Source organism: Hemiscyllium ocellatum, chromosome 21 (genome assembly GCF_020745735.1).
Source record: "Hemiscyllium ocellatum isolate sHemOce1 chromosome 21, sHemOce1.pat.X.cur, whole genome shotgun sequence".
NCBI lineage: Eukaryota > Metazoa > Chordata > Chondrichthyes > Orectolobiformes > Hemiscylliidae > Hemiscyllium > Hemiscyllium ocellatum.
Genome location: NC_083421.1, coordinates 45,742,820 through 45,755,796, shown reverse-complemented (window position 1 = coordinate 45,755,796; position 12,977 = coordinate 45,742,820). Strand labels below are relative to the sequence as shown.

Below are 12,977 nucleotides of genomic sequence, written 5' to 3'. Positions count from 1 at the left end.
TTCATGTCTCATCCTAACATTAGCCTTCTTTTCCCTCTTGTCAAGAGATTCAACTTCTTTAGAACGCCACATCTCTCTCGCTCAATTACTTCCTCCCTGCCTGACAGGTACATATGTATCAAGGACACACAGCATCTTTTCCTTGAATAAGCTCCACATTTCAGTTGTGCCCATCCCCTGCAGTTTCCTTCCTTATCCTATGCATCCTGAATCTTGCCTAATTGCATCAAAAATGCCTTTCCCCCAGTTAAAATTCTTGTCCTGTGACATATACCTGTCCGTTTCCATTGTTAAAGTGAATATAATCAATTTGTGCTCACTATTGTCAAAGTGCTCCCCCCACCAAATCTAACACCTGGTTGGGTTTACTACGCAGTACCAAATCCAATGTGGCCTCGCCCTTGTTGGCCTGTCTACATACTGTATCAGGAAACCCTCCTGCCCACATTAGACAAAAAGTGACCCTGCTAAAGTACTCAAATTATAGCATTTCCGTCAATATTTGGAAAGTTAAAGTCCCCCCATAACAATTACCCTGTTATTCTCGTCCCTATCCTAAATCATCTTTGCTATACTTTCCTCTATATCTCTGGAACTATTCAGAGGCCTATAGAAAGTTCCCCTTTCCTGTTTCTAACCTCGGCTCATACTATGTCAGTGGACGAGTCCTCAAACATTCTTTCTGCCACCATAATACTGACCTTGGCTAACAAAGCCACACCTCCCCCTCTTTTTAACCATTGTCTGTGTTTTTACTGAAACATCTAAATTCCAGAACCTGCAATAGCCATTCCAGTCCCTGTTCTATCCATGTCTTTGAAATGGTCACAATATCAAAGTCCCAGGTACTAATCCATGCTGCAAGTTCACCCACCTTTTTCGGATGCACCTGGTGTTGAAGTAGACACAGTTCGAACCACCTACCTGCTTGCCGGTGTACTCTTGTGACTTTGAAACCATGTTTCTGACCTCACTACTCTCAACCTCCTGGTGCTACAATTCAGGTACCTGTCCCCCGCTGAATGAGTTTAAACCCTCCCGAAGGGCATTAGGAAACTATTCCCCCTCCATCCAGGATATTGGTACTCCTCTGGTTCAGGTGTAGATCATCCTGTTTGTGGAGGTCCCAGAATAAGCCACAATTATCCAGGTATCCAAAACCATCACTCCTGCACCATCTCTGTAGCCACTCATTCAGCTCCTCTGTCTCTCTATTCTTCGCTTCGCTAGCACATGGCACGGGTAACAGCTAGAAATAACAACTCTGTTTGTTCTAGCTCTAAGCTTCCACACTAGCTCCCTGAATTTCTGCCTTAAATTCATATCCCTTTTCCTACCAATGTCATTAGTGTCTATGTGGACCATGACTTGGTGCTGCTCTCCCTCCCCCTCCCCCTTGAGTATCCCGAAAACATGATCCGAGACATAATGAATCCTGGCAGCTGGGAAGCAACATGCCAACCGTGAGTCTCTCTCAGTCCCACTGAACCTCATATCTGTCCCCATAACTATGGAGTCCCCAGTGATTAATGCCCTGCTACTCTATAGAGTAGTAGGGCAGAGCCCCTTCCCCTCTGAACAACAGGGACAGACTCTATGCTAGAGAACTGTATCCCATGGTTTACCCCTGGTAAGTCATTCTCTCCCTCACCTCTTTCCTCCCGTTTCCCCCCCCCCCACCAAACAGTATCCAAAACCGTATACTTGTTTTTGAGAGGAACAACCGCAGGGGATCCCTGCACTGTCTGCCAGTTCCCTTTCCATCCCCTGACTGTAACCCAACTGCCTTTTTCTTTTACCTGAGGTGTGACTACCTCTCTATACCTCTTCTCAATAAATCCCTCTGCCTCCTGAATGATCCAAAGTTCATCCATCTCCAGCTCCAGTTCCCTAACGCAGTTTTCAAAGAGCTGGAGTTGGTTGCAATTACCAAAGATGAAGTCAGCAGGGACACTAGTGGTGACCCTTACCTCCCACATTCTACAGGAGGAACATTCAACTGTCCTAACTGCTATTCTCACTATTTTAATTTCCCAAAGAGACTATTGAAAAATAAAGAATATATAAAAAAAAATTCCTTACTAATCTGGCACACACGACCTTTTTGTTTGGTTCCAGGTGGAGGATGGGTGGCAGACACTACCTAAGTAGTGTTTTGGATAATGCAACCGCCCAAATATATTACTTCACTTACTCAGCAGTACCGTGTCTGCTCCTGCTCAGCGTGTGCTTCACCTATTCACAAAGAAGTTTTTAAAGCATTCACTTACCTCCCGGCAGCCCCCGCTCCTCTCTCCGTCTCTCCTTGCTGCTCCTGAAGGAGTGGAGCAACCATTTAAGATTTTTGGTTGAGCACACAGCATGATGCTGTTATATATAACAGAAGTTACAAATCATAGTGATTGTAACGTGGGCCAGGAGGATATCGTTGACTATGAGATCTTTGATTGGGGTTATCGACCTGGGCCAATCAGGGAGCCCTGGCCAACAGATATAAACGAGAGATTCACAGAATTTCCTTGTTATAGTGAATGGCTTTGAGCTGGCTGTTCAGAAGCCAAGTACTGTGCATATATAAATAAAGGATGATGTGGTGATGGGATACCAGCCTCTGTGCAATTATTTAAGTGGTGATGAGAGAAAATGGTATGCTCCTGAAGAAAGTTTTCGTAGTCTTTGAGTTGGGTAAGCAGTTCTGGCATCATGCATTTATTTTGGAAACTTTACTCGTTCGATCCTGCCGACAAAGACTGGCCCCAGTGTGTGGAAAACATGTGTTTTTTTCCATGCAAAAATCATTGTGAGAGAAGAAAAACAATGAGTAATCTTTCTGACTGCTTGCAGACTCATAGCATTTTCAATTATTAGGTGCCTAACTTTCTCTGAGCCATCAGATACTAAAACCTTTCAAGAGTTGATGGATTTAGTTAAAGAATATTAATACCCAAATAGCCTCCCCTAATTTGTGGGCGGCACGGTGGCACAGTGGTTAGCACTGCTGCCTCACAGCGCCTGAGACCCGGGTTCAATTCCCGACTCGGGCGACTGACTGTGTGGAGTTTGCACGTTCTCCCCGTGTCTGCGTGGGTTTCCTCCGGGTGCTCCGGTTTCCTCCCATAGTCCAAAGATGTGTGGGTCAGGTGAATTGGCCATGCTAAATTGCCCGTAGTGTTAGGTAAGGGGTAAATGTAGAGGTATGGGTGGACTTGTTGGGCCAAAGGGCCTGTTTCCACACTGTAAGTAATCTAATCTAATTCTGAGGCACTATCAGTTGTATTCAGTTGTTTGAGATCCAGGGGAATCAGTATCAGGATTTTTGGCAAGGGTAAAACAATGGCATGTGATTTTGGGTTAATCCTGAATGAGATGCTGAGACACCATGTGGTATGTGGGATTAATGATGTAACCATGCAAGAGAACCTACTAGCTGAAGTCCAACTTGACTTCAACAGATACTATAACTGGCTTTGTCATTAAAAAATGCGGCAAGCGGAGCATGTGAGCTACAGGCCATCCCAATGGAAATGGACACCCTCACCTGCCCAACTGAGCTTGGGGAACAGCACTTGAGTGTAGGCAAATGCAAAGTCTCACGCAGGACATATCCTGAGCAGAGGGAACCTGGTTCACCCCCCACCAAAACCCCAAAACATAGCCGAGCCCTGGCCAAGTGGCAAAAATGTTCTTTGTCGTTGTCGTTGTCGTTGCTGCTGGTATGCGGACTTGAGACAGCAAAGGAATCCTATGAAGCCTGACTTGAGTAAGAGAACTTATAGGGCAGTATCTGGGAGAGTGCACACTTTGGGAGGTCTGCCAAATGTGGTTGTCAAAAGTGTGGTGCTGGGAAAACACAGCAGGTCAGGCAGCATCCGAGGACCAGGAGGGTTGATGTTTCGAGCATAAGCTCTTCATCAGGAATGTGGAGGAGGGGAGCAAGGGGGCTGAGAGGTAAATGGGAGGGGTTGTGGTTGAGGCTGGGGAGAAGGTAGCTGGAATGTGTAAGGTTGGGTGTGATGGTGATAGGTCAAAGCACAGTGTGGAGTGTGTAGGCGAGAAGGAAGATGGACAGGTCAGACAGTTAAAAAGAGCAGTGCCGAGTTAAGAGAGTTGGGTCTTGGATAAGGTGGAGGGAGGGGAGTTGAAGAAACTGGTGAAATCGACATTGATTCTGTGTGGGTGGAGGGTCTCAAGGCAGAAGATGAGGTGTGCTTCCTCTAGTCGTTGGGTGGCTAGCACTTGGCAGTGGGGGATGCCCAGGACTTGCATGTCCTTGGTGGAGTGAGAGGGGATGTTGAAGTGGTCGGCCAGAGGGCGGTGGGGTTGTTTGGTGTGTATGTCCTGGAGATGTTCTCTGAAACGTTCCACAAGTTGGCGTACTTCCTCCCCAAACAGGAGACCACAATGAGAACAATGGACACAGTAGATAAGGTGTTTGGATGTGCAGGAAAATCTCTGCCGAATGTGGAAGGATCCTTTGAGGCCTTGGGCAGAGGTCAGAAGGGAAGTGTGGTGCAGGTGTACGGTGGTAAGCAAAGGTGCCGGGAGTGGAAGTTGGATTGGTGGGAGGGCGTGGACTTAATGAGGTAGTTACAGAGGTCACTGCGGAATGCTAAAAGGGGTAGGGGAGGGAAATGTATCTCTAGTATTGTGGTCTGACTCTAGGTTGTGGAAATGGTGAAGGATGATGCATTGTATCTTGAGATTAGTAGGATGGAAGGTGAGGACCAGGAGTGTTCCACACTTGTTGCCGTTGGAGAAGTGTGGTTCAAGAACGGAGGTGCGGGAAGTCGGGGAGATGCGCTGGAGGGCATTGTTGACCACATGGGAGAGGAAATTATGGTCCTTGAAGTAGGAAGCCATTTAGGATGTTCTGGAGTGGAATTGCTCCTCATGGGAGCAGATGCAGTAGAGTTGGAGGAATTGGGAAAAGAAGCCAAGGTGACTATACATGTTGACCAGAAAGCAATTTCACAATTCTGCAGTGCTATTTGCTTTACGGGAACAAGTAGAAGTAGAAATCACGAGGCCGGAAAGTGAAGGAATCGTCAAACCAGTCCATTTTGTGAAATGGGCAGCACTCGCCATACCGATTTGTGAAGCCTGACAGCTCAGTTCACCTTTGTGGGCATTTTAAATAAATGGTCAACTGTTTCTCACAACTGGATAAATACCCAATTCCTCACGCAGAGAACTCATACGAAAAACTGGCGGAAGCAGGGGAGCTGTCCTTTGTGAAACTGGATATAAGCCATGCATTCCTGCAATTGTAACTAGATGAGGGGTCCCAGAAGTATTCCACAATTAATACCCATAGGGGTTTGTACCAGTATACAAGACTGTCATTTGGCCTATCATCGGCCTGTGCTCTTTTCCAGCAAACATGGAAAACATTTTACAAGGTCTACCCAGGTTCCCATTTATTTGGATGATGTGCTAATAACCAGGAAGACTAATAAAGGGCACCTGGTGAAGTTGGATACAGTGTTAGAATGTTTCTTCCAGGTGGGCGTATGCCTTGGAAGGGAAAAATGTGTGTTCCTAACACCCCAAGTGACCTGTTTTGGCTGCAGAGTTGACCAGACTGGACTACACTTGTTGAAGATAAAGTGAGGGTGATCGAAACTGCTCTGGCTCCCACATCTGAACTGGAACTTGGGTCTTTCTTTGTGTTGGTGGGTTATTATGGAAAATTTAACCTGGCTTCCATTGCTACACCTGCTATTGAAAAAGGGTCAGCCTTTGAATTGGTCACAGTCAGCCTTGGAAATGGTCATATAGCAAGAAATAGCCTTTAGGTTAGTGAAAAAGCAGCTGTCGTCATTCAAAGTGCTTGCCCCAACGAGAAGAACGGCCTATAGTGAATACTTCCTGGACTTTGGCTGATGCCGAATGTAAATACATCTAGATAAGAGAAGAAAGGTTTGGCGGTCATCTTTGGTGTGGGAATGTTCCACTAATACCTTTTACAGACATAAATTTGTTATAGAAATGGACCATAACCCCTAGTAGAGCTACTTAAAGCAGACAAGGCTGTGCCACCAGTAGCTTCTGGTAGAATTCAGTGGTGGGCTTTTATTCTGAGTGCGTACAATTACAATTTAGAACACGATCCAGAAGGCCAAGTGGCAAGTGTTGATGTCTTAAGCCACCTCTCAATAACTAATACACCACCAGTGGTGCCTCCCTGCAAGAGACTATTCTGGTTTTAAACTTTCTGTACACCCTTCCAGTCACTGCTGACATTATCCAACAGTGGACACAAAAAGATCCTGTGTCCTGACAAAACTAAAACAGCTGGTGGTGATGGGGGAAGCAAAAAGGACGTCACAATCAGAATTGAAACCTTTCCGGACCTGGCAAGACTAGATCACCACAGAGGATGGCATATTACTATGGGGAGCAAGAATGATTATCCTAACTAAAGATTGCCACCAGATAGTGGCTGGGGTTATCCAGGGGTTTCCAAAATGAACAGATTGGCAAGAAGTTATGTCTGGTGGCCAGAATTGCCTGGCGATATAGCTGTATTGGTGGGGTAGTGCCCAGAGTGCCAACAAGGACAAAAATTACCTTTGCAAATGTTCCAACGTTTGTGGGCATGGCTAGGTAAACCTTGTACTCTGTTACATGTTGACTATGCTAGTTATTTCATGGGCTAAATGTTCTTGGTCATTGTGGGCACCCATTCAAAATGCTTGGATGTGCACAGAATTCATTTGGCAAACTGCGGAATGACGATTGAAAAGCTATGAGCATTGATCATGTTACATAGACTCCCAGAAGTATTGGTCACAGGCAATGGGACGTCATTTACCAGCAGGGGTTTCGAGTATTTCCAAAGTCAAATGGTATTTGGTCTGTTCAGACAGCTCCATACCATCTGTCATTCAGTGGTCTGGTGATAAGAGTAGTCCAAATGCTGAAAGCAAGATTAAAGAAACAGTCTACAGTTTCACTCAAGATCAAACTGTCCTGTTCGATTATAGGACCACCCCTCCAGCAACTTAAGGGATAGCTCCAGCAGAGTTGCCGATGGGGAGAAGACTCTACACCAGGTTAAACCTGATATTCCTGGACCTTCAGTGGTAGTGGGGAGAGGAAAGAGGAGGGTAAAATGGGAGCAGGAATACCGATACAAAGTTCAGTTAGGGGAGTTGGTCCTGAACAAACATGCATCACAGGAAAGCTTCTACCTTTCTCAGTGCAAGTGAGAGGATACTTAAAATTTCCTTAATTAAAAATCACACAACACCAGGTTAGGGTCCAACAGGTTTAATTAGAAGCACACTAGCTTTTGGAGCAGCACTCCTTCATCAGGTGATTGTGAAGGGCTTGATCGTAACACAGAATTTATAGCAAAAATTTGCAGTATGATGTAACTGAAATTATACATTGAAAAATTGATTGTCTGTTAAGCCTTTCATCTGTTAGAATACAGTGCTAGTTTTACTTCTTTCATGTGTAAATCACAAACCCTTTTTTTTAAAGTTGCATTCTCAGGTTAGCTGTTAACTATGGTGATAGCTAGACAATATGTTGAAGGTTTTAGCCCCCTGTGTTCTCTGTCTATGACCTGATGTTTAGATTGATTCTAATCTAAAAGTGAGATAAGAGAGTTTGTGTGTGTGTGTGTGTGTGTACGTGCGTGCTGAGTGTCTTAAGTCTGTGTTGGGGGGTGTGTGTGTGCTGAGTCTCTTAAGTCTGTGAGGGGGTGCATGTGTGAGTGTGGGGGTGTGTGTGTGGGTGTCTGTGTGCGCGTCTGTGTGTACCTGTGTCCGTGTGTGTGGGGGTGTGTGTGTGTAGTGCTATGATGATCAACTGTAATGTGACATGAACCCAAGGTCCCAGTTGAGGCCCTCCCTATGGGTACCGAACTTAGCTATCAGCCTCTGCTCGGCCACTTTCCTCTGCTGCCTGTCCCGAAGTCCACCTTGGAGGATGGTCACCCGAAGGTCCGAGGCTGAATGTCCTGGACTACTGAAGTGTTCCCCAACTGGGAGGGAACCCTCCTGTCTGTTGATTGTTGTACGGTGCCCATTCATCAGTTGTCGTAGCCTTTGTTCAGTTTCCCCAATGTACCATGCCTCCGGGCATCCTTGCCTGCAATGTATAAGATAGACAACATTGGCTGAGTCACACGAGTACCTGCCATGTACAAGGTCGGAGGTGTTCCCACACATAATAGTGGTATCTATGTCCACAATCTGACACGTCTTGCAGTGTCCACCGTGACAGGGTTGTATGGAGTTGTCCTGAGGGCCAGGCAGTTTGCTATGAACAATGATCTGTTTGAGTTTTGGTGGTTGTTTAAAGGCAAGTAGTGGAGGTGTGGGGAAGGTCTTGGTGAGGTGCTCATCCTCATTGATAATGTGTTGCAGGTCACGAAGAACATGGCGTAATTTTTCAGCCCCTGGGAAGTACTGAACAACGAAGGGTACCCTGTCAGTTGCAACACGTGTCTGTCTCCTGAGGAGGTCATTACGGTTCCTTGCTGTGGCATGTTGGAACTGGAGGTCGATGAGTTGAGCATCTTACACAGTTCTTGTGAGGGCATCCTTGAGTACTTCCAGGTGTCCGTCACGTTCCTCCTCATCTGAGCAGATCCGGTGTCTGCGTAGGGCTTGTCCATAGGGAATGGCTGTTTTAATATGTTTTGGGTGGGAGCTCGAGGTGTAGCATTGAGGTTGTCCGTGGGTTTGCGGTAGAGTGTGGTGCTGAGGTGTCCGTCCTTGGTGGAGACGCACGTGTCCAAGAATGAGACAGACAGTCGAGAGTAGTCCATGGTGAGTTTTATGGTGGGATGAAACTTGTTGATGTCACTGTGTAGTTTTATCAGTGCCTCCTCGCCATAGTCCAGAGGAAGAAAATGTCATCATTGTACCTGGTGTACAATGTTGGTTGGAGATCCTGCATAGAGAAGCAATCTTGTTCGAACCTGTGCATAAAAATGTTGGCATATTAGGGTGCAAATTTGGTCCCCATGGCTGTTCCGAGTGTCTGGATGAAGAATTGGTTGTTATGATCAAGGATAAAGCAGATGAGTTGTAGGATGTGTTTAGAGACTGGCAGTTGTTGGCATTGAGTACTGAGGCTATTGCCGCGATGCCATCCTTGTGAGAGATGCTGGTGTAGAGTGCGGAAACATCCATTGTGACGAGGAATGTTCCCGGTTCGACTGGTCCGTGGGTGCTGAGTTTCTGTAAGAAATCCATAGTGTCGCGACAGAAGCTGGAGATCCCCTGTACAATAGGTTTCAAAATGCCTTCCACATAGCCAGAGAGATTCTCACATAAGGTCCCATTGCCCGACACGATGGGACGTCCCGGTGTGTTGGCTTTGTGTACCTTTGGAAGGCAGTAGAAGTCGCCTAAAATTTCCTATATTGTTAATAATTCAGACAAACCATCATTGTTGGTGTTTAGTGACAAAGTACCACAATTTCATGGCATTGCAAACGTCTAAATGCCAGGTCTCATTGTGAGGTTTCTTTATGCAGGGAAACTTGAGATAGGGTTGCATTTACATTTCTACATTTAAACTGTGTATGTGCCTCATTGTTAATCCATCTACGTGATCTGGACTGACGTATCTATTCATATTTCAAATTGATTGTGGATTGGTAAGCTGTGATATCAGCATCCATTTTATTTACAGATACTGGCATATTATATGAACTTTTGTTTAAATATCAAAGTTATTAATTGATTAAAACATTTTTGTCAAAGGCAGGGATATGACATTTTGCAACATTTCAAGTTCCAAATTCTGATTTGTGCAATAGAAGTAATTCACACGAGAAGCTGTAAACAATAAACGGCAACAGTGAAAATAAGTATTAGTGTTTATAACACATTTATCACGATGCTTTCCTTGTTTAATATATTAATCTTCATTTCTGTGCTGTATTATTTATTAAAAATTGTTTTTTTTCTTTGCAGAACTTTGTCAACTTATTTGGCCAACCTCTAGTCTGCTTGCTTTCTCCAACAGCATATCCCAAAGGTTTACAAGGTATGTCTGTATGTACGTATGTGATTGGACAACATTAATTAATGATTATGTCTCTCACTATTCCAGTTAGTTGGAAGTTGTGAAATGCAATACAATTATTATTTTTTCTATTATCCTGGGATGCAGTGTAATTATGTAGTAATGTGAACTGTATTATAATGTGGATTTTGAAGTGATTCAGTGACTAATATGTGATTTTGATATATGAAATGAAAAAAATTGAAACAATTTCATTCCATTGTAAAATGATAAATATGTATAACAGATTTGTAACAGTTCTGGTGGAACAATAAGCCTCAGTTGTGGAATTCAGAAAGGTGCTTGTTAACAATGGGATTCAAGATTATCAGAAATATACCCGTGAGATATTGTAGGTGAGCTTTTGAAGTCTTCTGCCCGAAAATTGTTGCTGTGTAATTCAACTTTGAATTACACATATTGGGTGCACTTCTTGGTAAATTTGCAATTATAATAAAACTAATTTAACTTTTAAAGCAGAGAATCATGGGATCTTAATCACAACAATTTGCAAGTATTTTGAGTCAAAGATATTGCTTTTATTTTACATTTGAGTTAAGAATTCACAAGAACTTTTGTTGAAAGCATTGTCCTTCTCAAAATCATCATAAATTGTGTGACTCTCTTTACAGATCAAACTCAACGTGGAAGCCTTTTCACCCTCTTTCTGTACAATCCTCTGATGGCATTTCTGTTTATGTGTCGACTCACAAGTATGAGAAAAGGAATGTGGGATAAATGTCAGGAATATCTCCATAAGATATACAGGGATATAGCTCACCTGCTGACTAAATCACGGACTGTGGGTAAGTTATGATCCCAATCATATGAAGAAATGAATGCATGAGCAATGGGACGGCACAGGGGCTCAGTGGTTAGCACTGCAGCCTCACAGCACCAGGGTCCCAGGTCCGATTCCAGCCTCAGGTGACTGTCTGTGTGGAGTTTGCACATTCTCCCCGTGTCTGCGTGGGTTTCCTCCGGGTGCTCTAGTTTCCTCCCACAATCCAAAGATGTGCAGGCCAGGTGAATTGGCCATGCTAAATTGCCCATAGTGTTAGGTGCATTAGTCAGAGGGAAGTGGGTCTGGGTGAGTTACTCTTCGGAGGGTTGGTGTGGCTTGGTTGGGCCGAAGGGCCTGTTTCCTCACTGTAGGGAATCTAATCTAATCTAACTTCGTATCAATAAGAATACTGTATGCTCTGATCAATCAAGCTCTCTACTCTTCAGAATTTAATGTAAAATTAATTCTTCACTTTCACTTTCAGAACATAGAACAGTGTGTAGAACTTTCCTCCAATTTGTTAAAATTATGCCGTTACTCCTCCACCCCCCCCCCCCCCCCCCGCCCCGCCCCGCCATGGGGTAGACAATTCCGCCAAAGGCAAAGTCTCATTCAACACCTCTCACCATCATCATATACAGTTCTGTAAAGTCCAGGCAGCATTCTGGTAAATCTCCTCTGTGCCCTCTCGCAAGCTTCCAAATCTTTCTGACAATGAGGCCACCAGAACTGAACACAGTCTTCCACGTGTGGTCTGACCAGGGCTTTGTAGAGCTGCAGCAAAACTTCATGGCTCTTAAACTCAATCCCCCAGCTAATGAAAGCCAACACGCCCTTCTTAACAACCCGATCAACCTGGGTGATAACTTTGAGGGATCTATGGACATAGATACCATGATCCCTCTGTTCCTCCATACTGCCAAGAATCCTTCCTTTAAACCTGTATTCTGCTTTCAAATTCAATCTTCCAAAATGAATCGTTTCACACTTTTGTCACATCCTCAAAGAATTCAATCAGCTTTGTGATACATTATCTGCCCCTCACAAAGCCATGCTGACAATCTCTAATCAATCTATGATCTCTCAGATTCCTTTTGAATAATTTGCTCACCACAGATGTAAGACTGACTGGTCTGTAATTCCTAGAGTTATCCCTATTCCCTTTCTTTCCTTCCAAAGTATTCTGACTAATGCTTTTGACATGATTCCACTAGAACATATAACATTCAGTTATGTTAGCTATTGAACCATTTTTCAAACAAATCAGGAGGGGAGTTTTCAGTTCTTTTTATTCAGACCTCTTGTTTAGTTTGGTCATTCTGCAGCAACACCACATAACATATCATTCAACTGGAGTTATTGTGAAGTGCTCAGCACTGAGAGTCCTGTTATTACAATTTTGCTTCTGCACCTTGGGATTGTGAGACAATTATGAACTGGCAAAAATGATGTACATGACAAGACTCATGTGTATGTAGAACTTCTTCACGTGATATGTGATTCTGGTGAGTCTGTTTATATTGCCATTTATAAAACACCAAAAAGGGAGTCATTGGCTGCCTTCTTAGCCTCAGCAGTCTCTGCACAACAACGGGCCAATTTATGTGATTGTTTGTGGTTGGGATTAGATGGAGTGCAGGACAAGAAACTACATTTGTCGATAAAATTAATAATTTTAATGCCTGTAACTGGCTATAAGAATTTATCCCTGCACATGTTTGTTTCTCTGAAGAATGAGCTGTTCTTCTGTTCCAGAGTTTGAAATCTCATCTGGGTTTTAGGTGCTTGAGTGTTTGATCTCCTGTTGACCAGCTACACACACGTATGTTGGAGTTTCCACCTTTATCCCACAAACCACAATAAATCAGTTCTCCAGGATAACCAATTGGATTTTCCTGTTTCACAGCTTATAGCAGCAAGTTAGGTGCTGCTGAAACATTTATTCGTGGAGCAGCATTGACCATCTATGTGGAGGTATCAACTTGTTGGATTATCTTATGCTGTTGGCTCGACCAAACCAAGTTCATTACATTATTTATTAATGGTGAAAAATATTTTTATTTTGTTAAAACAAAGCTATTTAGAACTCTGAATCAAAATATTGGAAATACTTTAAAAGTGAGTTGCAGCTATTTTTGAATAAAGAAAGAATGTTACCATTTCA

General features: G+C 43.9%; 1 protein-coding gene across 1 annotated transcript in view; it reads left to right on the top strand.

The window, feature by feature from the left end:
* Window positions 1–12,977, top strand: part of scai (suppressor of cancer cell invasion) — a 181,238-nt gene that overhangs the window by 154,934 nt on the left and 13,327 nt on the right. The window contains exons 13-14 of the mRNA XM_060841078.1: window positions 9,939–10,011; window positions 10,662–10,835. Coding sequence (XP_060697061.1) covers window positions 9,939–10,011; window positions 10,662–10,835 — 247 coding nt within the window. The remainder of the gene's footprint in view (window positions 1–9,938; window positions 10,012–10,661; window positions 10,836–12,977) is intronic.